This window comes from Aspergillus mulundensis, assembly GCF_003369625.1.
Source record: "Aspergillus mulundensis strain DSM 5745 chromosome Unknown scaffold_14, whole genome shotgun sequence".
Lineage (NCBI taxonomy): Eukaryota > Fungi > Ascomycota > Eurotiomycetes > Eurotiales > Aspergillaceae > Aspergillus > Aspergillus mulundensis.
Window position 1 is genome coordinate 763271 of NW_020797902.1, and position 25899 is coordinate 789169.

Here is a 25899-nt window from a genome sequence, read left to right on the forward strand (position 1 = left end):
TGCATACAAATCGAAGTACCTGTATTTGCGAAGCTATTTGGAGGTCTATCCGCGTGGTGTTGGCCTAGGAATAAGGCTGTCGACGCGCTGGCGAGGTTGTGGAAGTGCAGGCACTTGGTTTTCTATAGGGAATCGCATATAAATCGATGTACCTGTATTTGCGAAGCTATCCAGAGGTCTATCTGCGTGGTGTTTGGCTAGGAATAAGGCCATCGACGCGTTGGCAAGGCCGTTGACGCGCTGGCGAGGTTGTGGAAGTGCAGGCACTTGGTTTTCTATAGGGAATCGCATATAAATCGATGTACCTGTATCGTGAAGCAATTCGGAGGTCTATCCGCGCGGTGTTGGCCTAGGGGTGAGGCCTTCAACGCGCTGGCAAGGCCGCCGACGCGCTGGTACTTGAATTTTTATAGGGATTTGCATATAAATTGAAGTACCTGTATTTGTGAAGCTATTTCGAGGTGTATCCGCGCGGTGTTTGGCTAGGAATAAGGCCGTCGGCGCGTTGGTGAGGCCGTCGACGCGCTGGCAAGGCCGTTGACGTGCTGGTACTTGGTTTTCTATAAAAAATCGCATACAATTTAAAGTACCTGTATTCGTGAAGCTATTCGGAGGTCTATTAGCATAAAATTTGGCTTGGTACGTGGAGGGCTTACCTGGTTAGGGTGTGTATAAAAATACATGCCGGGATTTGTTGTGGCTTTTGTTTATATAGGGTTTTCCATATAAAGTATAGCTCCATTTAATCGAGGGCCGCGAGTTTCACGTGCCGCTCCCTTTTTAATTGTATTTATAACTTTACAGGCTTGTAGGGCCCTAAAATCGCGATAAAAATTAGTTCTAAGCGATTTAAATTGTACAGCGCCTTTAGAATACTATATAACTGTTTTTTTAGTACTTAAATAGGTGTTGTTGTTGATATATTAGCGCGTAAATAAAAATCGACAATCTTATATAGAGATATATATTTGAACTTTATGGTGTTTAGTGGCAGTTTCCCACCAAGTCTGAATTCTGCCAAATCGGCGCGAATACTGCTTTTTAATTGGCCGAGGCCGGTCTGACCGCCTTTTGTAATTATTCGTTTTCGACTCTTTCTCCTTAAGAACTTCATAAGTTCTACAGGTACATCGATTTCTATATGATCTCTTATATAATATAATGTACCAGCGTAACTTAGCAAGTTTACTATAAGTTTTAACACCAGGTCGGGCGTGGGGGAGGCCAACATAGCAAGGCCAGCGTACTGTTCTGAATTGTATGAGAACTACCATATAAACTGGAACGTATTAAATACTGACCGATGGGTGGGGCCCCCCTTGGTGGACCGTCGGTGGAATAAGAGCTTCCCAAGGACTGCTTATACCCACTGCTCAGCCATCACCGGGGCGATGCATGGGTATGACTCATAGCCGGGTCCATTCTCCATATATCTATGGAGAGTCCGCTGGTAGGCTCCCGTCTGGTCGGGATGGCCGCGTCCAGCTGGTGAGTCGACTGTCGACTGTCTCGGGTGGTGACTGGAGGGTGGCAGGACGGATGACGCACCCCGGAGGGTTAGAGGAAGGCGAGGGTTATATGTTGCGACCTGCCCTGGCGTATCAACTGCAACTTCCATAGCATGAGGGCAAAGGGCTGCCCAACAGTGACTCAGAGAGTGTAGGAACATGGAGTATATATACGAGTAACCACCTGGACAAGCTTCCAAGTTCTGCAAGTTCATGCTGGTGCTTTGGGCTGGAAGGGTAAAAGTAAAACTGAAATCTCAATACGGGCCCCACCTCCCGCTTACCGCTGGGTCCACTCCCTTCCAGTCTTCCACAGTCTCAGTCTTCCTCATACAAAACCGGATCTCCCCTAGGCTGCCCCTTCGCCAACCACGCTCTTGCACCATCGCCCTTCCTGGGTTCAATCCAACTCCAACTCAACTCTCTCAACGCACTTCGCCACACTATCCGAACTTCGTGTTCTCCTGGGTTCTACTTACTCCAGGATTAGTCACTGTCACATATCTGTCTTCAGGAGTCCCCCCAGAAGATCCCCGGTCCTTCGCCCAGATTCTCTGCTTCTCTGCTTGACAAAGCCAGAGTCTCCTTACTTGACTGCCTCCAGTTCATTCTCGGGAATCCGACGTCGTTCAAATGCACGCTTCGCACATCAACGCCCTTCAATCCTCCTCTCCCCTCGAATCCGTGCCACGGTGACGCCCTCGTCGTTGCCTCTGATTTCGTTGTCCTTTGATCGGCGTCGATCGGGTTTTTCTGGACAATATCCTGTACAATATACTGGGTTGTGCTTTTTGTTTGCTTTGTTAGTTTTTGCTCGGTAATTTTGGGCTCTCAAAAGTTGTCGATTTCTTCTGCCTCATCGATATTCATGCTCTCGCGATAATGTACCACTACTCTACTCCACCCCCCGGGTGGTCCTCCTTCGACTACATGAACTCCCCGCCGACGTCGCCTCACTACGCCTACTACGCGACGCAGTTCACCAACCCCTTTGGCTCTCCTCGAGGCCCGACCAAGACTCGCCACGCCCGCAAGGCCAGCTACGCGGCGCCCCCCAGCAAGGACACAGGCGCATGGCACTCCGGCTACGGTCAAGGCTTCTACGGCGCAATGCCCGAATTTGGCACTCCGTCCAAACACCCGGAAAATGTAAGTGCCTTTTTTGGTCGCAGTCCGTCCTCTCGTCGCAAAACCATGTCCGGTGGTGTCCCCGCGGGCGCCTACTACGACTACGGTGCTGCCGCTCCCCGGCCGCAGTCATCCCGGAAGCGATCTATCTATGTGGATGTGGTCGATGATGGATACGATGATATGCCCAGATACGCCTCGCGCGAGGAACCGAACAAGTCCCGTCGGCGTCCGTCAGCGTCTCAACGGAAGCCAAAGCCAGCAACTGATCCATTCTACTCTACTCAGGTTCCCGCTTCTGCCTATGAAGATGATGCTGCCAAGCGATCGCGCGCTCGCCGCCAGTCCACATCCACCCGGAACGTGCCCAAACCCAAGCCGGCGACGGCGTCTAAGCCCCCGCCAAAGGCCACCGAGGAGGATGCCGTGCGCGCAAAGATCCCGCCCGGCTACTCGCTCAAGAACTGGGATCCCACGGAAGCGCCGATTATTTTGCTAGGCAGTGTGTTCGACGCCAACTCCCTCGGCAAGTGGATCTACGACTGGACCGTCTTCCACCACGGCGCCTCAACCCCAATGGCCGATGTCGCGGGCGAACTCTGGCTGTTGCTCATCAAACTTGCCGGCAAGATCAAGCGCGCCGCGGAGTGCGTCGACCGGATCAAGGACGTCGAATCGCAAGAAACGGTGGAGGACTTTTTGGAAAGCGGCAAGCGGCTGTGGAAGCGGTTCAAGAAGCTGCTGCAGACGTGCGAGCAGTTCATGTGGAAGGCTGCGAAGCGAGAGGACGGCAAGAGTGTGTCGATGGGCCGCAACGCGGGCTGCGAATTTGTGGAGTCGATCTTCGGTCGCGATCGCGAGCTGGAGAACACGGAGAAGCTGATGAACAGCATCCGTGTGTGGAACATGCGATTTGACGCGAACTGCGATGATATCCTGCGAAAGCGAACCGCCTAGCGAACTCAACTACAAACTACAGAACAAACAGAACAGTACCTCAGTGTACTCGGAACCAATACCCCAGTTGGATTACACAGCTTCCACGTTTGGGAAGCGTTTTTACTCGGATTGCATTTGAGCGCGTTGGTCTTGCTCGTTGCCTCTGATTTACAAGCGATATCGGCCGTCTTGATTTATTGAACGCATGGATCGATATTTATCAAAGATCCAAGAACAGTCTTTCCTTTGTCATTTCCTTTGTTTTTCCATTTCTTCGGTTCTATTCGATTTTACTTTTCCCTCCATTAGCATCTGCGATATCCTCAGCATTTGGGACGGGATTCTGCTTTTATTTTTTGTTGCTGTCTTCGTTCTATTTTTTCTTCGAGTGCATGCTATGCTGCTATGCTCATGGACAGGAGTTTCGTACTTGAGTCGAGTTCGAGTCTTTTGCTCTGCTTCTGCTTCTGCTTTATGATACCATTCTGCGATCTCGATCTGCATTCGCACCTGCTTGCTGGATTCGGTCCACGTCGGTGGTTGATTCGTTCGTTCGGTTTGCGGTTAATGCCGTCTTCTTACCCACCTACCATCTACTAATAGACTTGGAATATATATTTTACCTTTACTTGATACGTTCCTCTTCCTAGATACGAAATTGGAGATACATCGATTCGTATGGGGTAAGGTAATACTCGCAAATACCACCGGTACCTCCCCGTTCGTAAATCTGATGTCATCCATCCCTACATTAATACAGCGGCATAATGGAAATGGATTTCCCAATCCAATCCCCTCGTCACCTCGTAGTCGTCACTCCCAACCCGCGCAATAGCCGCAGCCTCCTACCGTCACTGCGTCTGCATGACGGTTGACCGGGGCGGAGAATTCCCCGAGCCACCACTCACAATGAAGCTTACGCCCGCTCGCCATGTACCCCTCTTCCAGAAGCACGTGGACCGAACCTACCCTTCCTAACGACGTGCCCACTGCTGGGTCCAGCAACACCAATGGAGTTCAGGTGTCCTGCGCATCTGCATTCCTTCCGCCCGTTTGTGCGAGGATTGGCATGGCATTTGGCATGGCCTGGCGTGGGATGGGATGCCGTCAGCGTGCCTTCTTCGTAAGCACACGCGAACAGACGTGAAGAATCCGAATCCATAACGCCCATGCATTCTCGGCCTGGACGCGCTGGATTGGAATCGTTGAAGTGTCCGGGCGTGGGCGTGGGCGTGGGCGTGCTCGTGGTAAGACACACTGGATGCTGTGCTACAACTGTATCTAAGAAAAGAACACCCCATGTACGCAGGCTGGCAGCTGCAGTACGGTATCCAGCTTCCAAGCCTGCAGGGCGAAAGGCCAAAGGCCCGAGACTCCGACTCGTTGGAATAGGGTAGGGGACGTTGGACTTGGTGGCCTAGTCTAGTTGTCAGACTCAGTGCCGAAGGAGGGGTACCGGAATCAATCACCGCGCTAAAGCATCGGGTCGTTCAGGGCATGCGCTGCGCGTTCCAACGCAGCGTGGTGCAGTAGCGGCGCGGCTTGATTTGCTGGTGCTGTGATGGGATGTGATTGCATTGCATTCCTGCGCTAGACGAGAATGAGATCCGAGAAGTGCATGGGATAGCCGGCGTGGGGATTGCTCGTGTTCGTGGTTGGGACTTTGGGGTTTATTCCGGGGGGTTGATGGGGGTTTTGATTGGATTGGGGGAGGTATGTATTTGTGTATGTGATGAGATAAATTGAATTGGGAGGGGTGGTATTACGGTAGATACCTACTGGGGCTCTTGGATGGAGGTATTCGAGTACTTAAGTACCGTACAAGATACCTTGCCAGAATGTACCTACGTAGTTTCGATCTCCGAAAACGATATAGCCTCATCTTGCTTGCTGACGACAGAGGACAGGTCACACCAATAATAAGGGATCGCGTGGATTGGGGTATAATGGTGACTCGATGGTATAATCCGTGACAAAGGGTGGGAGGCTGTTTATTCCGCTGGCATTGTGAACCCGGGCAACATCACTATTCACTTTGTTCCCGATGGGTGCGCTTGCCGAGTATGCCTGTATCTTTTTGCTCAACCGGATGATTGTAATCGGAAGCTTGTTTTGCTCGGGCATATGTCCTAGCGTAGGATCATAGGAAGTATTTGATATGTCAAAGACAAGGAAGACGTGAGTTGCCCACTTCTGTTTTACCAGCAGCTTCAACTCGGGTGGATCTTGATCAGTATATGTGCCCTCCAAAAGATGATTGTCTTTGAGTATGCCAAAAGCTATTGGAAGTAAGTCCTCTGAAGAAGACCAGGACTGCTCCCAGTACGAATTGCTCCCCGAGACAATGACGAGCACTCGCTGTGGCTTTTGCTCCATCATCTGGTTGTCTATGTTTGTTAGCTACAGATCAAATGATTTCATCACCGGAAACTTACTGTCAGCACTTTGTGATAGACAGAAGGGAAAGATCCGCTGGATAACGCGATGATGCGACTGTTCCTGAGTCCCTGACTGACGAGTTAACTCCAGAACTTACCCCCTTGCCAGGAAAAGAAGATCGACCGGATTAATGATCCGCCGAGTTGTACTGAATGAAGGAAGATAGGATCCATTCCGATTGCATGGGTTTGCTCTACAGTAGTTCTGCAACTGGTGGACACTGTCGTCTCGGAAAACATCTTCGCTTCGGTTACGGACTCCGTATGGGCCACTTGGCTCTTGTTGGTGAGACGAGGTAGGTCGTCGACGAAATGTGGACCAGAAAGCAGGATCAGTGATTCAGAAAGATAGAGCTCTCTCTAAGATCCATTCCCAGATTCGGCAGTAGGATATGCCGGCCTCAGGTACATTCTTGTATTCCGACTATACTGATCTATTCTCCAAAGTCCCAACGAGTCAACACCTACAATTTTCCCACGAAAAGCAACAATTGCCTTGACATCTTCGAGACCTAATAAGCTCATCCAGACCCAGAATGGCGCAATCCCCACCATTCTAGTCTCCCAGTCGCCAGGCACCTGCATTTCGGCACTTTGGTATACGGAGAGCCCCATTCAGCCCTACGGCGGGTGCCGATCCCATACAAAAGCGCGACATCGGAGTCCGTCCGAGCCACCGCGCAAAACTCTTCCTCCAACTGAACTCACCTCACCTCCAAGTCTTCCTCATCCCATTAGCCTGCCTCCAGCTGAAGATGGGCGAAATGGCACCCGACGTCGAGGCCGACGCGAACAATGCCGCTGCCCCCGTCAACCTCAAGAACCGCAGCTGGGGCTGGACCCAGTCCGTCTCCAACCACTGGGCGGACCTCCTGTGTCTCGTGCTCTGCTTCATCACGGGGCTCTGCGACAGCGCCGCCTACAACGCCTGGTCGTGCTTTCTGGCGATGCAGACTGGTACGCTGCCTCCTACGTTCTTACCTACGTAAACAAAAGAAGGAAATGCTGAGAGTGACGCACAGGAAACACCATCTTCCTCGGCCTGGGCGCCTCAAACCAACCCCACAACAAACCCTGGGGCTGGCTGAAGTCGCTCGTCTCCATCGCGGCCTTCTTCATCGGCGCAACGGTCTTCTCGCTCTACGGCCGCCATCTCGGCCCCAAGAAGCGCATCACGCTGTTCTCGTCGTTTCTCTTCCAGGCAATCCTGGTCATCATCGCCGTCGCACTGCTGGAGGCGGACCTGATCCCGCACACGGTGTCGGAAACAGAGAGTCTAACGGGCGGCCGGTTATTCCTTGAGCTGATCCCCATTGCGCTCCTTGCGTTCCAGAGTGCGGGGTCGATGACAGCTGCGAGGGGACTGGGGTTCAATGAGATCCCGACGGTTGTGCTGACGAGTGTTTATTTTGATGTGGCGAGTGATCCGAAGCTTGTGAGGGATGTCAGGGGGAATGTTAAGAGGAATCGGCGCGTTGGGGCGGTGGTGTTCTTGCTGCTCGGGGCGATTTGTGGGGGGTGGTTGAGTAGGAGTTCCGGGGGGATGGAGAGTGCGTTGTGGCTTAGTGCGGGGTTGAAGGCTGCGATTGCGGTGGTTTGGTTGGGGTGGTTTGGGGAGAGGAAGTAGATTTGGGACTGGGATATTGTTGCTGTTGGGTGGGAGATTGCTTGCTTAGACTATAGATGGCGACTGGATAGATGCTAGATTGCTGGATATGTTGATAATTCTAATTAATACTGGACTGTGGCGACACCTGTCACTCGCCACGTTCTACCGTTGAAACGTCCTTCAGATCCCCGGTCATCTGTCATGGTATCCCCGCATGGGGAACAAAGCTAATGATGCTCGATCGACGTTAGGACGATATCATCGCGAACCATGGCCCAGTTAGAGCTCTGGACCACGGCTGGTGACTTCATCTCCTGCTGTCGAGCAATCACAGCCGTCTTCAACACTGGGATTAAGGAGACAGCTGACGTTTCCGCAGAATGAATACCAGCAATCATAACAAGGAGTCGCAGAGTCTCCGCGTCATGGTTCATCATTGCCGCCACCTGCTGCTCTTATATGATGATGCCTCCGCAGATGGCTCTCGAGAACGACTCAAACAATCAATGCTAAGAAACAATCACCACTGAATCAACGAACAAGGCATGTCTCTCCTTTAGCAGCGTTGCATATCGATCCACACACTAATATGATTAGCCACAATGTCCTCAAAAACCAACATGATGGGCACTGGTAGCCAGGCCCAACAACAGGCCGGATCTCGCTCCCAAACAGGCGCCGGCTCGAAGTCCCAAAAAGACCCCACCTCCGGCTGGAGCGTTGAAGAGATGCTCGAGACTGGCCTTGACAAGAACGGCAACATCGTCTCGGACGATTACTCCTGGATCGACGGTCGCCGTATCAACAAGGGCCAGCACGGCGGCCAAGAAGCCGATGATGTTGCTGCGTCAATGAACGAGCATTTCGGTTAAGCGACGTATGAGCTGCGAGTTGTCAACAGACTGAACACTGTACCTATGTCAGGTTGGTGCTTTTCGATATTGATGCTCATGCCGGCCGACGCTGTCCTTACCGCTACCAGATTGTCGGATGAAACGGGTTTGACATGTCGGCTCTCATTGACATGTAACTGAATCATCTTAACAAGTAAATCAATGTAATAAATCATGCGCAAGTTGGATAATGACGGGCTGTCTTTAGAACTTGGTCGGAGTAGTTCGATTGCCATAGCAACCAGGCGCACCGGGATAGGCCTGAGCCGGCCTGAGGCTCCACGCCATCCTCGATCCGGCAAAACCCAAACGAAGCAGCCTGTGACGCTACATGTCGGTGTTGTTGTCCCTCTCGATGTTATCCTCCTGCCAGGAGACCGAGATGAAGATGAAAAGCGTCGCGGTAGCTGTCTGAAGACGAGTGGAATACTGTCAACTGTTATCTTGCGGTGGCTTATCTTCGTCGTCTCCCTTGCTTCGGCTGCATGTTTCGCTCTTTTACTTCACATCGCAGGCTGTCTCCATTCTCCATTTGTTTCTATCACTGTCGCTCCACATTCAATCGACGTCAAGCATTGAGCTGAGCTTCTATTCAAAGATCTGACCTGACCCAAGTCCACGCTACTTGCCCGCAAGCGGCCCCTCGCACCTGCCTCTCCCTACTTCTTTCGTGTTTCCGCCTTAGTGGTACACCGACCTGCTGTATGTACCATCAATTCATCCGCCGCCAACGAGGAATCGTCGCTCAACTAGAACAGACATTGAGGGACAGTGAAGAGATGGCGCTGGACCCGCGCTTCTACCACCACCTCGCGCCCGGCATCGGGTCTGGCTCGCAGTCGTCCGCTTCGCTATCGGGGTTCTCGTCGGCAACGGGGATCACGAGTCCGTCTATTCAGTCGTCTGCGGCTTCCTCTGCCGGTTTGCGGTCGACCGCGTCTAGTCCGTCGCTGCGGTCAAGGCAGGTTGTTATTTCTAGGCCTTCTGATGGCGTGCCGGGCCTTGGTCCTGGGGGGAATGTTCGTGTCGTTGTGAGAGTGCGGAAGTTTCTGCCGAGAGGTATGCTCGTGTGCTTTGGTGGGGATGGAAAGCTAATGATTTGGGTGTTTAGAGCTCGAGCGCAAGGCACAATGTTTGATTTCGATGGACCCCGATACCCAGATGACGAAGCTGAAGGCACCGATTTCGCACTATGATGAAGGGAAACCAAAGTCTCAGGCTAAGGGGAAGGTGCTGGATGACAAGGAATTTATCTTCGACAACTCGTTCTGGTCGCATAGTGAGAAGGACGACCATTATGCTCACCAGGAGGATATCTACAATTGTCTTGGCGAGGACTTTCTGGACCACAACTTCGAGGGCTACCATACGTGTATTTTCGCATACGGTCAAACAGGTTCCGGCAAGAGTTATACCATGATGGGTACTGCTGAGCAACCTGGTTTGATCCCGCGGACATGCGAGGATCTGTTCCAGCGGATAGAGCACGCCGAGTCTCCGGATGTCAGCTATAATGTTCGCGTCTCCTACTTTGAAGTCTACAACGAGCATGTGCGCGACTTGCTAGTACCCCGGACTGACCCACCGCATTATCTTCGAATTCGCGAATCGCCCATCGAGGGACCGTACGTGAAGGATCTTACCGAAGTCACCGTCAGGAATTATGCCGAGATTATGAAGTTCATGCGCAAGGGCGATGTCTCACGCACAGTTGCTAGCACTAAGATGAACGATACATCCTCACGATCACATGCTGTCTTTACGATTACCTTGAAACAGATCCATCATGATCTTTCTACAGACGAGACAACAGAGCGTACAGCGCGCATCCGCCTTGTCGATCTTGCCGGGTCCGAACGAGCCAAGTCAACCGAGGCAACAGGTCAAAGACTGCGCGAAGGGTCTAACATCAACAAGTCCCTCACCACTCTGGGTAGAGTCATTGCGGCCTTGGCTGACCCCAAGGCAGGACGGCCGGGTAAACGGAAAGGAAAGGAAGTTGTACCGTACCGTGACTCGATTCTTACTTGGCTCCTGAAAGATAGTCTTGGGGGCAATTCGAAAACGGCCATGATTGCCTGTATCTCACCAACAGATTACGAAGAGACACTTTCCACACTGCGCTATGCAGATCAGGCGAAGCGCATCCGTACGCGTGCGAGAGTCAATCAGGATCACCTGTCTGCTGCTGAACGTGACCGACAGATCGAAGAGATGGCAGAGACTATCCGCACTCTTCAACTCAGCGTCAGCCAAGCCGCGCAGAATCGCCGTGAAACCGAGGTCCAGAATGAGCGGCTAGAAGAGTACCAGCAGAAGGTGGAGAAGCTTCAGCGGCTCATGGAGGAAACCAAGATGGTCAGCGAATGCAAGATCAGGCAGCTGCAGACCGAGAACGAGGCGTTACGCAATCATCTAAAACTGGCATTGGATAGCTTGAAGAACCCAATACCACCGGTCACAGTCGAGAAAGCCTTCAGCGACGTCGATATCCCAGATGATGACGAGCCGATCGACGAAGAGGACCGCCCAGGCTCGCCTACTTCAGAGGTAGACTCGGAACCAAACCTGATCTGGGAGGATGATGACATGCTGCCTGACCCAAGCGACATGGAAGCTCAGGAGATGCAAGCAACAATGGAGAATCTTCTGGGTGATCTCGATGTTTTCAAGCGGAAGCTGGCTACGGACCACGAACGCTTTGGCGCGAGCCGGAGAAACGAAAGCCGTAAACGACGACGAGCACTTGGGGATATCTTGGGCAATTAATCAATTCACGTAGTTTCGAGCGACTATACCTGCAAGGCGTTGGTGGTATTTTTGAGCTTTGACTGGAATTCTTTGTTCGAAGGCTGGTCTTTGTGTTATGTAATGAAGAGACGATGGAATGTCGGATGAATGCATGATTTGGAATCATCAGCGATTTATTTCCTCTATACGTGCTTGTAGAAGTCAGCATCTATAAGCTGTACTTGTCAATACTATGGGTGCACTGCGTCGGTTGCGCTTATGGCATCATCGCCTTTTCCGGCGTGTGAGTCAATCCCGCGCTTCCTCATCCCCACAACCGCCCGAAAAAAGTCTCGATGCCCCTCCTGATTGCCGCCATCGCGCTCGACTCCGTTCTGTCGACATGGCAACTCCTGCCGACCCTTCACTAAACACCACATCCTCTCCCCCCGCCGCCCCTACCCCAGCGCCCGCGTCAGAACCCCCAGCCGCGATGGAAGCACCATCCCAAGCACAGGCCCCGAAGGCACCCAAGGCCCCGAAACCCGCAAAGCCCGCCAAGCAAGCCCCCAAAGACAAACCCGCCGCGTCTGCCCCCGCCGACGCCCAAGGCGACGAGAAGCTCTCCCCCGCCGAGCTGAAGAAAAAGGCCAAGGCCGAGAAGGCCGCCCGTCGCGCCCGCGAAAAGGCTGAGCGCGAGCAAGGGGCACCGGGTGGAGGACAGGGCCCGAATACGCCGGCCGGCAAGAAGGGTGGTAGTGGTGATGCTGGCGCCCCGGCCGCGGGGTCAGCGGCCAAGGGGCAGAAGCAGATTCCCCGACGCGGGTCTGCGCAGGCTGTGCCGCAGGCTGAGGAGGTGAAGAAGAAGAAGGAGAACAAGAATGTTGCTGTGTTTGGGCATCTTTATGGGCAGCAGAGGCGGAATACGGTTGCTGGGGCTGGGAAGGAGGTTCATCCGGCTGTTTTGGCGCTCGGGTTGCAGATGAGGGATTATGTGGTTTGTGGGAGTAGTGCTCGGTGCGTTGCGACGCTGTTGGCTTTTAAGAGGGTATGTTTTTTGCTTGATGTTTGGTGTTTGGAGGGTTTGGGATGTGCTGACTTCTTAGGTCATTGAAGCGTACACGACGCCAAAGGGCACGTCCCTTGCTCGCCACTTGACTACGCATCTTTCTCACCAGATCACCTACCTCTCCACATGTCGTCCTCTCTCCATCAGCCAGGGAAATGCCATCCGCGCCCTCAAACTCGCCATCTCCTCCATCGACCCTTCCGTCCCCGAAGCGCAGGCCAAGACAACATTATGCGAGTTCATCGACAGCTTCATCCGCGAGAAGATCACCGTGGCGGACCAGGTCATCGCCGGCAGCGCAGCGCAAAAGATCAAAGACGGCGACGTGGTTGTGACATTCGCAGGCAGCTCGATCGTGAAGCAGACGCTCCTCACGGCATTCAAGCAGGGCAAGAAATTCCGCGTCTCGATCATTGACTCGCGCCCGCTCTTCGAAGGCAAGAACCTCGCTCGAACACTCGCCAACGCCGGGCTGGAAGTGCAGTACTCGCTCATCAGCGGCCTCAGCCACGCCGTCAAGGACGCAACAAAGGTCTTCCTCGGCGCCCACGCCATGACCAGTAACGGGCGGCTGTACTCGCGCGTCGGCACGGCGCTGGTCGCCATGTCGGCCAAGGAGCGCGCCGGCGGCGTCGAGATCCCCGTCATCGTATGCTGCGAGACCGTCAAGTTCACAGACCGCGTCGCGCTCGACAGTATCGTCGTTAATGAAATCGCTGATGCCGACGAGCTTGTCCTCACGCAGCCGCCTCACCAGTTGACCGACCTGCCGGACCCTGCTGCCGCTGCGCAGCCCGAGCCCAAGAAGGGCGGCAAGTCTGCACCCTCGAACCCCACACCTGAATCGGCGCCGAAATCAAGTGACTCCCCGCTTGCGGACTGGCGGGACACGCCGAACCTCCAGCTGCTGAATCTGCTTTATGATGCGACGCCTGCGGAGTATGTTGATATGGTTGTTACCGAGATGGGTAGTTTACCGCCTAGCGCGGTGCCGATTGTGCATCGGATGAGTACGAACTTGTAGGCTGGCGTGGCTTAATGTCTTGCTTGCATTGCTTCTTTTACTATTTTATTGTTCGTCTTCCGACATTGTCTCGTTTTCCCGGTTGTATCTTGTATACGGAGGCTTGGAACCGCTGAATTCCCCGGGATTACTTACTATTGTATTCATTATGGTTTTTATGGCTAGCGAACTCTAGGTAGAAAAAACGAAAAGTATTGAATTACATCATCTTCCGATGACTCCAAAGAAACTACCCTATATATTCAACATTAAAGTTGGGGAGTCGTAGAGGCAGCTGTTACCAGCATACAAACCCAACCACCAATCAAAGCCGCCTCCGCGGAGCAACCTTAAATTTTTACTTTAATCTCCCCCTCACCAACCCAGCCCCCCTCTCCAAAACAACATCAACCCGCACAATCCCACCCCAAGAAAAACAATGGGCAAACGCAAGCAAATCAAAGACGGCGACGTTAGCATGGGCGGCACCGACGCGGCCGGCGACTCCTCAGACGAAGACATCGACATGGTCAACGTCGACTTCGAGTGGTTCGACCCGCAGGAGGTCGACTTCCACGGCATCAAGAACCTCATCCGCCAGCTGTTCGACGTCGACGCGCAGGATCTCGATCTCTCGGGGCTAGCGGATATGATCCTGGCGCAGCCGCTGCTCGGGTCGACGGTTAAGACGGATGGGAAGGAGAGCGATCCGTATGCGTTTCTGAGCGTGTTGAATTTGGCGGAGCATAAGGTGCGTTTTCCTAAACCCCATGGATCTGGGTTTTCTCTACTTAGGTAATAGGGGATGGAGAGGGCATGATGGATGGTATGCTAACTGGTCACCGTGCTGCAGGAAAAACCCGCCGTCAAGTCCCTAACTGCATACCTTCAGCGCAAAGCAGCCGCCACACCCTCCCTCTCCCCGCTCGCGACACTGCTTTCGCAGACGCCGACCCCGCCCATCGGACTCATTCTGACTGAGCGCCTCATCAATATGCCCTCCGAGGTTGTCCCGCCGATGTACACGATGCTGCAGGAGGAGATCGCCTGGGCGATTGAGGAGAAGGAGCCGTATAACTTCTCACACTACCTGATTGTATCGAAGACGTATGAGGAGGTCGAATCGAAGCTCGACGCCGAGGAGACGCGGCCGCAGAAGAAGAAGAAGAAGGGCACGGCCGAAAAGGGCGAGCGCTTCTTCTTCCACCCTGAGGATGAGGTGCTGGAGCGCAATGCGCTTTGTAAGGGTGGGTATGAGTATAGTCATTCGCAGGATGAGGGGCGGAGTGATTCGAAGCGGGCGTTTCAGGAGCTGGGGATTAAGACGGGGGGGAGTATGATTCTTATTGAGGCGGGGAGGTTTGAGGGGGCTGTTAAGGAGATGGCGGAGTATATGGGTGTTGGGGCGCAGTAGGGTTAGGGAGGAGGCATGATTGATGATTTATAGATTAATTAATGTGGTCATGAAGAAAAGTTTATTTTTGTTTGGTTGGGATCACATCTATTGTCGTTACGGCGTGGCGCGTGGCGGACGGAGGTGAAGAGAGCGCGGTTACTCCCATTGCGTGCCCTTCAGGCGCTGCATCAGGTACTCGACCTCCACGACCTTGGTCAGAGGGATAACGTATTCCTGCGCTGGTTAGCTCATGCACAGCAAACATCACAGAAGAGAGAGGTACCTTGTACATAGTCTGCACAGCATGAACATCGATCTTAGGCCCCGACTGCTCAGCGAACGCCGGATCCGTACCATAAGTCTTCGCCTTGAGCGCCAATCTCTCCAACACCTTCTGCTCAACCTTGGAATCGGTAATCGCCTCGTCAATGCCCTTGCGATCCTCCGCCTTAATAAGCTTCACAAAGCGCTCGGTCTCCTTCTGGAACTTCGACTCGGCCACAAACTTCCCAAAGTGGATCCGCCGCGACAGCGCCTGCAAGCAACTCACATCGCAGGTCGCCGCAGACCCGTAGTTCTCCTGCGTCTCGCCGCGGTCCTCGCGCCCGTCGAACTGCGGGCAGATCGCGGGCAGGATGTCCTCGACGTACCGGGTCTTGATGGTCTCGTTGACGTTGACGTCGTTGTCGTGCAGGATCTTGGGGTAGTCGAGCGGTTGCAGGATGGGCTTTTCCAGCGCGCCCGGGAAGAAAGGGTACTCGTCGGGGGACTCGTAGCGGCGGACGCGCGACTGCAGGCGTTCGGTCTCGCGGAGGAGATACTCCATCAGGCTGACTTGCTCATTGGGGATCTTGACGCCGCCGCGGACGTAGATTGTTTTGTTGAGGGGGAATTGTACGCGCTCGATGAGGTGGAAGGTGATTGTGTCTTCTAGGCGGCTGTTTGTGGGATTGCATTGTTAGTGTTTGTGATGTTGTGTTGTTTGGAGGTTTGCGGGGTAGGAATTGCGACTGTCGCCGATATCGCTGGGCACTTACATGAGCTGGAAGCGGATGTTGGCGAGGTCTAGGGCCTTGGAGGCGTCGGAGAGGTCAATTGCTGTGTCCATTGTGGTTTGATCTGTGTCTGGAGTTGGACATGCAAGAGACAGGACTGGAGAGGAGAGGGGAGGAAGACTGATGGGGAGAAATTGCAGGAACTGAACTGCGGGGCGGAGTTGGGCCGGTCCAGGAACAACACTGCATTCTATTTCTTATGCTTGGCCAGAGAAAAACAATCTGCATTCGTGAATAAAGACATCTGTGAATTGAAACTGGCCACCCCAGCCATTCATTGTCTTCTAAGTTTCATCAGCTCATTTACTCCTAGTGATGATGACGCAGTCACTGTCATTCCACCACAGCCATAGACCCCGCGGTTGCGTATGATCCGAAGTATGCAGGGTTGAGCCAGTCAGGAAGAGGCCGGCGATTTCAGTCCAGGTCCAACCTAGCCAATTTTAATCGGTCTCACAGTCTCACTGCATCAATACGCCTCACCGACAGGGAATATGGCCGCCATGGGGCCTCAGCAGATACAGAATGATGACTTCGAAACCATTGGTGAGCGTCTCTCTGCCGGTGGTTATCGGACCTGAGAACCTTAAAGGTCAACTGCCTAGGTAGGCAGAGACTTCCGTGTTCGACCGCGATTCGCTCATAGTGCTGCGTAAGTCGTCTCACGGATCATCAGCAAACTGACATTTCATCATGCTGTTGCTCTTGAAGCTGCCATACGAGCTACTGCAGCTGATCTTGGAATACCAAGACTCTCGAAGCGACATCAACGCGCTCATTCGAACTTGCCGCTACCTGTACAACACTTTCAATGCTTACCTGTACCAGTATGACATGAAGCATCACCGCCGTTCGGCGTTGTTCTTCGCTGCTAATCGAGGAATCGCTGCCACGGCGGCACACTCATTGAGGGCAGGTCCATATACTGAGGTCTGGGACTGGTCCAACAACACCCTGATGATGGTAGCTGCGATAAACAATCACACAAGCGTCGTTAGCCAGATCCTCAAGGCTGCCGACATTGAGCTCGTTGTCGACCTAAGACGCTGGTATCGTATCCCTCTCTCGGATGCGGCCTGCCATGCTTCACTGAAAACAGTCAAGTTACTACTTGACCACGGGGCGAAGATTGAGCCACAAAACCCTGACTGGAGAAGCCCCCTAATACTAGCGGCAACAAATGGCCACTACGGTTCAGCGAAGGTGCTTCTCGAATGCGGGGCAGCTGTAGGAGCAAAAGACCGAAACGGCCGGACGGCGCTCGCCTGGGCGGCTGAGCAGGGGCGGCTGGATGTCGTTGACTTGCTGCTGGAATATGGAGCGGAAGTGGACTCTGCCACCGTCATCGACACAACACCGCTTGTTCTGGCTGCGAAGAACGGCCATGATGAGATAGTTGAGAGGTTGCTTGAGGTTGGAGCCGACCCGAACGTCAGAAGTTCCACCGGATGGACTTGCCTGCATTTTGCAGCGTCTCAGCGTCCCCATATATCGGTCATCAAACGGTTGTTGGAAGCAGGCAGTGATCCAACTGCCATAGTTTTTGGTAACTTCCGCACGGGCGCGACTCCTGCAGACCTTGCACATCCATCTGGGACGTCAACCGCGATCACGAAAGAGATATGGAAGCTGGAAGAGATATATAACCTGCTGAACGCTGCCCAGAGGAATGCTAGGCGAGTGTTATGACCAGGGCTATCTATTACAAGTTGTTGTCGTCAAACCGCAGTAGTCAGGACGCAATATCACCGGTATCACTGTATCGCGCGCAATGTATGATATGACTGAGACTGAGTTAGAAATTGGAAGAGGCGTGTGATAGTGCTTGTGAGCTGGTCATTCCCTTCAACCTTGGAAGAGCATCCCGAAGCATTGCCGAGCTTATGAACATTAAGCATCTTGAGAGCCCATCATGAACACCACAACTCAAACAGCTCGGTTAAATCGCATCACAATCATCTGCCCCTAGCATTGATTTATCGTAAATATAATCAGATAATAAACGAGAGAATCTGGTGGACGAGCTGGGGCCTGTGCGGTATGAAACGGCAAAATTTAAGGCCGCGGTAAACGTCGCGTGCACCAGAACTTCCTCTCCAGCGACCCAACTCCGAGCTCTGTTCTTGCAATCTTGTCCCAATCACATGAGGCTTTGGCTCTAGAGGACACTCTGGTCGGGCCATGGACAAGAACCGCCGCGATGACTCTCCCTCGGGTCTATCAGACATTGTTGAGCGTGACGGGCTCTTGGGAACCGGCATCACTGTATGTCCCCGCCCGCCACTGACGCGGTGTTGACTCCCGTACTAATTCCTATGCTTGGATAGTCTCGACACATCGAGGCCTTTGGGAGAAAAGTCTCAACAACTGCTGGGCACTTGATGGGACCTTCCGGCGACCCGAACTCAAGCACCCACTACCAAAACGCCATGGTCGACATCCACCGCGAGCTCCGACGGCCCGGTACACAGCGCAAAGTGTTCTCCCTCGCACAGACAACGCCGACCGACCTCGTCCGCTCCAAGCTATCGACCTCCGAAATCCAATCCCGCGCCATCTCATCCCTCCCCGACGAACTTCTTCTGAACATCCCCGACGACTCCAGCAGCTACTCTTTATTCGAAGGGTTTCAAGCTACGCAGAATGACCAGGAATATAGAAAAACACATCGACGGGGGAGATCGAAGGGGAAGAAGCTACTGAAGGACAAGGATGGCGGGCAGACGCCCGCTCCGTCTACCTCGGGCGAACTGAAGAAAGAGCGGGATCTGATGAACCGGCGGATGGAGTTGATGGGCGTCCGGAAGAACATGTGCAGCTCGGAGATTCTAGACATTGATAACAAGATCGCCAACTTTCATCGCATGCGCCAGATCGTTCTAGACCGGTTGGCCGGGTTAGAGATGGAGGAGGCGGAGCTTGAGCATGAGGGTGGGTACTTTTTGGGCCTCGGAGGATTCGGCTGACCAGTATAGTCAACGAGATCGACAGTAAAATAGAGGATATGGAGGAGCAAGAAGCTGCGCAAGCTGCGCAAACCGCACAGGCTGCCGCTACATCGGGCTCGGAGGCCAACGAAGAGCCTACGGAAGACCCGGCCATGGATGCATCGTTCATGTCGGAGTCAATATACCAGAAACTGCCTTCTCCGCGAAGCTTGAAACATCGATCACACCGTACGCGGCTACCGTATAGTTAATGTTCAATGCTAACGGAAACAGGGAAACGGTCTATGCCGGTTCTGCACGAGCATTTCGCGCCGGGCTCGGAGATCAAGGAATTCCAGGCACATACCGACGTCGTCACGGCTATTGACTTTGACTATCCGTTCGGAACCATGATCACGGCGGCGTTGGACGATACAGTTCGGGTTTGGGACCTCAATGTCGGCCGGTGTACCGGATTCTTGGAAGGACACAACGCCTCGGTTCGGTGCCTGCAGATTGAGGACAACATCGTTGCGACCGGTTCTATGGATGCGTCTGTGAAGCTTTGGGACTTGAGCCGCGCACGGACTGCGCACAGAGACAACCGGGTAAACAAGGAGGAAGACGACGACGCGGTATCGGTCGCTTACTCGACTAGCCTAGAGGACTGCCACGTCTACTCTTTAGACGCACATGTCGGAGAGGTCACGGCGCTCCACTTCAAGGGAAACACATTGGTCTCGGGATCTGCCGACAAGACGTTACGGCAGTGGGACTTGGAGAAGGGCCGCTGCGTTCAGACGCTTGACGTCCTCTGGGCGGCCGCACAAGCGTCATCGCTTGGAGCAGAATCGCAGTGGCGCCCGTCCGGGCGGATGCCGGATGCCTCTGCAGACTTTGTTGGGGCCGTGCAATGCTTCGACGCGGCGCTGGCTTGTGGTACGGCTGACGGCATGGTCCGACTGTGGGATTTGCGCAGCGGGCAGGTTCATAGAAGCCTTGTCGGCCATACTGGTCCTGTATCGTGTCTGCAGTTTGACGATGTGCACTTGGTGACGGGAAGTCTCGATCGCAGCATCAGGGTATGTCTCTACCTTCTTACCCACAACCAAGCTAACGGATTTAGATATGGGATCTCCGAATGGGATCGATCTACGACGCGTACGGCTACGATCAACCAATCACCAGCATGATGTTCGACACGAAGCGGATTGTGGCCGCCGCCGGAGAGAACGTTGTCAAGGTGTACGACAAGGCAGACGGCCACCACTGGGACTGCGGTGCAGGCGTCGGCGTCGACGAGGGAGAGCCCGGCCCTGCGACCGTTGAGCGTGTGCGAATCAAGGACGGATTTCTGATTGAAGGCCGCAGGGACGGCATCGTCGCGGCCTGGACTTGTTAGCCGCGCAGGCAAATCACGGACAGATACCACGTCCATGTTACTATTATACGCAGGCATTGTTTCGCATCTGTATATTACATTTATTCTTGGGTCGATAGAGGGAATGGGATGGCTGTTCGAGGACTCGTTCACTGAATCTGAAACTGAAACCAACAAAGGTCAATACAATCAAGGCTGTCTGAGTAAAAATAGACCAATCTTACTTACTATAGTAGTAACTGTAGTAGTAACTGTACTACCATGGATGGCGTTGAAAGAATGTCTCTCGACACTCGCTGTGGGAGCCTCGGCCACGCTTGTCCCGATTGGGCGGACGTGTTCCCCATAGTCACCTCCGTTTTCTCTCTACACACATCAACCAACAACACTTTCAACATTTATCCTCAGCATAAACGCGTCTTGGTCGCTGCGCGATAAGGCACTGGGTACGATACTGCTATTTTGGATCGCTACTGGATGCCTTCATGATTTGGCGCGTCAACTCGCGCTCGTGTTTCACTGTCAGTTAGAGGAAACCAGCAGCATCCTTGCAACAACGAAACGGATTATTCTGCGACGATCCAGTAAAACTGGTACTCTTTCTTCCAGCGCTTTTGTTCATACAAATAGCACAGACAAAGCGATCCGGGTGGCGGCTGCCTTGTCTGGGGAGGGCGCCCATTCATTCAACTCGAGTCCAGTGTTACTACTGCTTAATACTTGAATCTCCCCAGCCGAGTCCTTGCGCGATTCGTTTCTTGTTCTCTTCAAATTTCACTTTACATTACCTCCCTTACTCGATATCTGATCCACTGCTTCGAGAGCAGTTAATGACTGTTTCTACTGTATGTTATGCATGTTATACCTTTGCGACTGATGCGCTAACTGTAAAAGACATCTTAATCATCTCAATAACCATGCCGCCCAAAGCTACTGCCCGGCGGGCGAGGGCCGTGAAGTCGGCCTCCCCTGTTCCTGCCTCGCGCAAGGCCGGGGGCCCCAGTCCAAACCTCGGTCCCAGTTCAAACTTCGGTGGCGGCATGTTGCCAAATATCCCGGCAAAGGCATCGTTTGCGTACGGCTCTTCGGAATCTCCAATTCTCCCGTACATGCTGGATGCAAAGCCGGCGATGACTTTGGATGAAGTGGCCGAGCAGCTTAAAGAGTCTGTCGATGTCGCCAAAGAGCGCGAAAAGACGCCTCCATACGAGTCCCCGGCCATGGGGACGCGCGCGCGCAGGTCCGCCGAGAACTCACCGCGAAGGAACCTACGGCTGCCGACGCCGGACGAGATACAGCTGCTCAACTCGCTGGAGGAGGCTTCGTCGGCGTCTGCGACACCGTCGACCCCGACTCGGCATTCATTCTCTTCGGGCTCGAGCGTCATAGGCTTCACTCAGAAGCAACTTTACCCCGCCGCGATGGAGGCAACGCCGATCCAGGCGAAGATTCCGGTTGACGACAAGCTGTACGGGCTGGGCTTGGACAACATGTCGGTTATCTCTTATAACTTGGAGAGGGGGGTTCATGACGATGACCTCAAGCGGGCGCGCTCGAATATCACCGCGCCCCCTCGACGGATATCGGGACTCGACCTCAAACACAGCGCTATTGAAGAGGAGGACGAGGATTTCGCACGCACGCCGTCAGATTACGGACGCACCGCATCCGAGGCGTCATACGCCGCGGCAACCAAAACTCCCATCCGGAGACACATTCCGATCTCGGACAGCTCGACCGTTCAGTGGGAGAAAGCCACAAACGGGTGGATTCCGTTTCTTCTTCGATGCGCTGTCGCGGCAATGGTGTTGTTCGGGGTTTACTCGATGTGGACCAGCGGTTCTTCCGACGTAAAGCCTATCCGCTCCAACAACAGCGACCTGAACGCGCTGTCTAGCCAGGTGGTGCACCTAGGGGCACAGGTTTCTTCGCTATCAAAGGATATGAAGTCGGTTCAGGCAGATATCAGCAAAGCCCCTGCGGCGACGACCGTCTGGCAGTACCCGGGCAAAAAAAGCCCGGAGATCATCAAGACCAACTTTCTCACCATGGGCAACGGCATCATCGTGGATCCATGGCTGACAAGCCCTTCCGCCGCGCGCAAGCTAACATATCTCCAAACATTCTACTTTTGGCTCGCCGGCAACAAGCATATGAAAACGCAGCCACCGCTTACCGCCACGGCGCCGTGGAACGACTTTGGCGACTGCTGGTGCAGTGCGCCGAAGAAGGGAGTGACCCAGCTCGGTGTACTTCTGGGGCAACGGATTATCCCCGAAGACATTGTGGTCGAGCATCTGCCAAAGTTGGCGACCATCCGGCCCCAGGTGGCTCCGCAGGATGTTGAGGTGTGGGCGCGGTACCGATACGTCGGCAAAGGCCGTCCGTACCTGGAAACATGGCTTGCGTTCTTCCTGGGGTATCCCAAGAACATCGCCGGACAAGATTTCCTGCCGTCTGACCGGGCATTAGTCCGGCCACCTGTGATGGAGGCCCTTCGATCGGCGTGGCGGGGGGAGTCGGAGACGAAGTTTTCCAACGATAGGCAGCTTGGACCGGATTTCTACCGCATTGCCAAGTTCACGTATGACATCAACGGGGCGCACCACATCCAGAAGTTCGCGGTGAACGCGTATATTGACTCGCCTGATCTCCGCGTCGACAAGGTTGTTTTCCGGGTGAACTCGAATTGGGGCGGCAACGAGACTTGCATTTACCGTCTGAAGTTGCTTGGGAGGCTGTAATCACTGAGTTAGTTTTGGTGTCCTCTCCCAGGAGAGCTACCAGAGACCTACAAATCTCTTTATGATCGGATATACCTCGCTAGCCGAGCACGATCACAATCACGTCACTGGCATGTGTCGCCTCGCCCACGAGTATTGTCGCTCACGGGCACCGTCTCCGGCGTCAGTCGGCTTGCATGCACTACATTCAGATATAGGGGAAAGTTTGGAGAGGAGTTTGGCGTTGAGGATGATATCCCGTTGGGTTGGGTTGGTTTTGTTTCGTCTGGTCTTTTATTCCTCGTGTATATAGACTAGCATGCGTTGAGCACATGTATTGTTCTTTCTTTTCTGACTATCTTGACATAGTAACTGGTATTCTGGCCTAGCTCGCGTCAAACTCCGGATTCACCCACGACGGCATCGGCGCCTTCGCCCGCAACACAGCCCCATACCGCTGCAAGCCAGCGAACAGCAGCGTCCCAGGCACGAGCACAATCAGCGCTTGCGTCGTAAACGTCCACGTCCACCCGACGCTGTCCACCCACGGCGTGATGAAGAACTGCGGCCCGTTAGCGTGCCTTATGAGTGGAAGTGGAAGTGGAAGTGGAAGTGGAAGTGGAAGTGGAAGTGGAAGTGGAAGTGGAACTGGAACTGGAAGTGGAACTGGAACTGGAACTGGAACTGGAACTGGAGGAGACGCACCGGGTTAACAAACGCGCTGAGATTCAGGAATACCGCGTAGAAGATCACCACGCTGGTTGATTGCAGCGGGTAGCTGTCGATGATGTAGCTTGAGGTCACGGTGTTGCCGATTTGGATTCCGGCTGCGACTGCATATCACTCTTGTTAGTGATAGTCTTTGTTGAGGATGGATGGGATAGGATGGCAAGGGAGGGGAAGTAGGGATGCACATACACAGGAAAAACGCAACCTGCCCAACCACCCAGTGGTACGATCTCTCGACGCTGACGCCGAAGAGGACGAGGCCGACTTCCACGGCACGGCACCGTTAGCCACGTCCAGATTATCTCCAAGGGCTAAGTAGGTAGAAGTAAGGAAGACACACCAGCCGTAAGCCCGATCGCCGGATACGCGCCCCAAATCCTCATCTCGGCAACCCTTACGCCCCCATTGCGCCTCGCCAGCTTGGTAACCAGGACATCGCTGACAGACCCCGAAGCGAAGGCCTCGGAGAGCACCGTCCCCAGCAACAGGCCGACGAACAGCAGGCCTTGGATTAGCGGCGAATAACCCGGATATGCGGATGGGATCACGGTGATGATGGATAGCACCCACCAGTACCACAGGAAGGAGTAGCCGAGGACGGCGAGGGGGATGGTGGGGGTTTTGAAGAGGGCGAGGACGCGGAGGGGGACGGTGTAGATTGGTGTATAGGGGAGGGAGGGGAGGGGGCGGATGTTGAGGAAGGGGAGGGATTTGGTGCGGGGGATGTCGACTTTCTCTGGGGATGAGGGCGTTGAGGGGGGTTGTTCGATGTCAGCTGTGCTCGTGGTGGTGCTTGCGGCAGGCATCCTCTTCAGCATGGCCGCGCGCGGGTACAGCGTCTCGGGCATGAGGAATAGCTCGAACAGCAGGAGGGCGCCGAACAGGATCGCGTTGAACCAGTTGATCCAGGCGGCCGAGACGAGGTTGAGGAAGCCGCCGACTGTGCACCCGCCGCAGTCTGTCAGTATCGAACTCGGTAGGTATACTTAGGGTAGGTACACTTAGGGTTAGGGATAGGGACAGGCGAAGACATACAGATCGGCCCGACCAGCAAACCGGCATCAATGGCCAGCACCCAGAGCCCTAGTTTGCGGCCGCGCTCGTAGTCAAAGAACAGGTCGTTGACTGCAAAGGCAGATGACGGTTAGCTAGCCCTAACTTAGGTCTAACTCACACCCCCAGGGAAAAGTGCATACCAACAGCCATCCCCACACTACTCCCCGGACTGACCCCAAACCCCTGGAAGAACCGCGCAGCCATGTACCCGTCATAACTATGGGCAGCAGCAGCCCCAATCGTCGACGCGAGTGCAATCAGCGTGCCGACGATGAACACGATCCGGCGTCCGTAGATGTCGCTGAGCCCAGACCAGAAGAGCGGGCCGAGAGCGAGGCCCAGTGCTGGGATCGCGACGGTCCAGTTGACCTCGCTGTAGGAGATGGCGAATTGGGCTTGCAGGGCTGGGAAGGAGGGCACGGTTGTTGTTGTGAGGTAGGTGAAGAGGAAGTACCTGTGCTTGTTAGTATGGGTACCTATACTGGTAGCTAGGGCTTGGCTGGCTGGCTGGCTTGGCTGGGAGGGAGGTGGCGTACTTGAACATGACGATGCCCAGGATCGTGTGCTTCTGCAGCCGGGACCAGTTGAGCGGGTCGAGGGGGTCGGATGTTGGCTGGGGGTGTATGCTGTTCTGTTCGATGGCATTGGCATTGGCGTGCTTCTCCGGGATGGGGTCGGAGGCTGCCATTGCGGAGGGCTTTTCTTTGGCTGGGTCCATGGTTGGGCTGTTGGGTGCCCTGGTGCCGAGCTGGAGGGATGATATATGGACGAGGGCGCCATTGTATGATGGACGTGGTGGTGAAGCTGATAGAGAGATAGAAGGATCGAATGGGGATGAAGGGGGCTATCTCTTATCACAGCCTGGCAGAGGGAGGCTTGTTTCAGGAGTACAGGCTTGGATCAAGGTAAAGAAGCAATTATGGCATCGATAAGATTATTCATGGCTTGACACATAGTCCACTTCCATGTACTCCATACTCCATCGTGGTGGTCTGCTATAAATCAGGCGCTATCACCGAGTCGGAGTAGACTTAGCCCTACTTTCTCTATACCAGCACCATGCTCCCAACAATCCTCCTCCTCCTTCTCAGTCTCCTCAAAACCTCGACCGCAAAACTCCTCCTCGCAGTCTCTATCATTGCAATTGCCATCCTCCACGAGATGATCTCGATCCTCATTGACGACGACGCTCAAAAATCCCGCAGGGATATACCTCCATTGGTTGTTGTCCACCCTAGCCTGATTGGGGTATTAGATTGAGAAGCTGAGCGATAACGACTGGCATGATAAGCGTGCATGACGTGCATGACGGTAA

General features: G+C 54.0%; 12 protein-coding genes across 12 annotated transcripts; 9 read left to right on the forward strand and 3 right to left on the reverse strand.

The window, feature by feature from the left end:
• Positions 1 to 2390: 2390 nt before the first annotated feature.
• Positions 2391 to 3593, forward strand: DSM5745_10218 (uncharacterized protein; the record flags this gene model as incomplete). The annotated part of the gene is made up of 1 exon (XM_026752234.1): positions 2391 to 3593. One exon carries the CDS (start codon positions 2391 to 2393, stop codon positions 3591 to 3593), a length of 1203 nt encoding a protein of 400 aa, XP_026599296.1.
• Positions 3594 to 5483: 1890 nt separating this feature from the next.
• On the reverse strand, positions 5484 to 6187 carry DSM5745_10219 (uncharacterized protein; the record flags this gene model as incomplete). The annotated part of the gene is made up of 3 exons (XM_026752235.1): positions 5484 to 5962; positions 6011 to 6082; positions 6112 to 6187. The coding sequence occupies 3 exons, from the start codon at positions 6185 to 6187 to the stop codon at positions 5484 to 5486; spliced, it is 627 nt and encodes a 208-aa protein (XP_026599297.1).
• Positions 6188 to 6777: 590 nt separating this feature from the next.
• On the forward strand, positions 6778 to 7640 carry DSM5745_10220 (YoaK family protein; the record flags this gene model as incomplete). The annotated part of the gene is made up of 2 exons (XM_026752236.1): positions 6778 to 6970; positions 7036 to 7640. 2 exons carry the CDS (start codon positions 6778 to 6780, stop codon positions 7638 to 7640), a joined length of 798 nt encoding a protein of 265 aa, XP_026599298.1.
• A 584-nt stretch (positions 7641 to 8224) lies between these two features.
• Positions 8225 to 11284, forward strand: DSM5745_10221 (kinesin-3 family protein uncB; the record flags this gene model as incomplete). The annotated part of the gene is made up of 4 exons (XM_026752237.1): positions 8225 to 8489; positions 8724 to 9002; positions 9131 to 9574; positions 9627 to 11284. The coding sequence occupies 4 exons, from the start codon at positions 8225 to 8227 to the stop codon at positions 11282 to 11284; spliced, it is 2646 nt and encodes an 881-aa protein (XP_026599299.1).
• A 364-nt stretch (positions 11285 to 11648) lies between these two features.
• On the forward strand, positions 11649 to 13338 carry DSM5745_10222 (translation initiation factor eIF2B subunit delta; the record flags this gene model as incomplete). Its single annotated transcript, XM_026752238.1, has 2 exons — positions 11649 to 12293; positions 12352 to 13338. 2 exons carry the CDS (start codon positions 11649 to 11651, stop codon positions 13336 to 13338), a joined length of 1632 nt encoding a protein of 543 aa, XP_026599300.1.
• A 418-nt stretch (positions 13339 to 13756) lies between these two features.
• On the forward strand, positions 13757 to 14731 carry DSM5745_10223 (protein-transporting protein BCP1; the record flags this gene model as incomplete). Its single annotated transcript, XM_026752239.1, has 2 exons — positions 13757 to 14068; positions 14171 to 14731. 2 exons carry the CDS (start codon positions 13757 to 13759, stop codon positions 14729 to 14731), a joined length of 873 nt encoding a protein of 290 aa, XP_026599301.1.
• Positions 14732 to 14869: 138 nt separating this feature from the next.
• Positions 14870 to 15821, reverse strand: DSM5745_10224 (chorismate mutase ARO7; the record flags this gene model as incomplete). The annotated part of the gene is made up of 3 exons (XM_026752240.1): positions 14870 to 14947; positions 14997 to 15651; positions 15751 to 15821. 3 exons carry the CDS (start codon positions 15819 to 15821, stop codon positions 14870 to 14872), a joined length of 804 nt encoding a protein of 267 aa, XP_026599302.1.
• A 640-nt stretch (positions 15822 to 16461) lies between these two features.
• DSM5745_10225 (ankyrin repeat domain-containing protein) lies at positions 16462 to 17457 on the forward strand (the record flags this gene model as incomplete). The annotated part of the gene is made up of 1 exon (XM_026752241.1): positions 16462 to 17457. One exon carries the CDS (start codon positions 16462 to 16464, stop codon positions 17455 to 17457), a length of 996 nt encoding a protein of 331 aa, XP_026599303.1.
• A 492-nt stretch (positions 17458 to 17949) lies between these two features.
• On the forward strand, positions 17950 to 20097 carry mdv1 (WD repeat-containing protein; the record flags this gene model as incomplete). The annotated part of the gene is made up of 5 exons (XM_026752242.1): positions 17950 to 18033; positions 18096 to 18699; positions 18744 to 18944; positions 18990 to 19777; positions 19822 to 20097. The coding sequence occupies 5 exons, from the start codon at positions 17950 to 17952 to the stop codon at positions 20095 to 20097; spliced, it is 1953 nt and encodes a 650-aa protein (XP_026599304.1).
• An 896-nt stretch (positions 20098 to 20993) lies between these two features.
• On the forward strand, positions 20994 to 22820 carry DSM5745_10227 (uncharacterized protein; the record flags this gene model as incomplete). Its single annotated transcript, XM_026752243.1, has 1 exon — positions 20994 to 22820. One exon carries the CDS (start codon positions 20994 to 20996, stop codon positions 22818 to 22820), a length of 1827 nt encoding a protein of 608 aa, XP_026599305.1.
• A 779-nt stretch (positions 22821 to 23599) lies between these two features.
• DSM5745_10228 (putative MFS transporter) lies at positions 23600 to 25302 on the reverse strand (the record flags this gene model as incomplete). The annotated part of the gene is made up of 6 exons (XM_026752244.1): positions 23600 to 23644; positions 23718 to 23839; positions 23869 to 24468; positions 24564 to 24653; positions 24725 to 25038; positions 25121 to 25302. The coding sequence occupies 6 exons, from the start codon at positions 25300 to 25302 to the stop codon at positions 23600 to 23602; spliced, it is 1353 nt and encodes a 450-aa protein (XP_026599306.1).
• A 341-nt stretch (positions 25303 to 25643) lies between these two features.
• DSM5745_10229 (uncharacterized protein) lies at positions 25644 to 25884 on the forward strand (the record flags this gene model as incomplete). The annotated part of the gene is made up of 2 exons (XM_026752245.1): positions 25644 to 25805; positions 25840 to 25884. The coding sequence occupies 2 exons, from the start codon at positions 25644 to 25646 to the stop codon at positions 25882 to 25884; spliced, it is 207 nt and encodes a 68-aa protein (XP_026599307.1).
• Between the last annotated feature and the right edge of the window lie 15 nt (positions 25885 to 25899).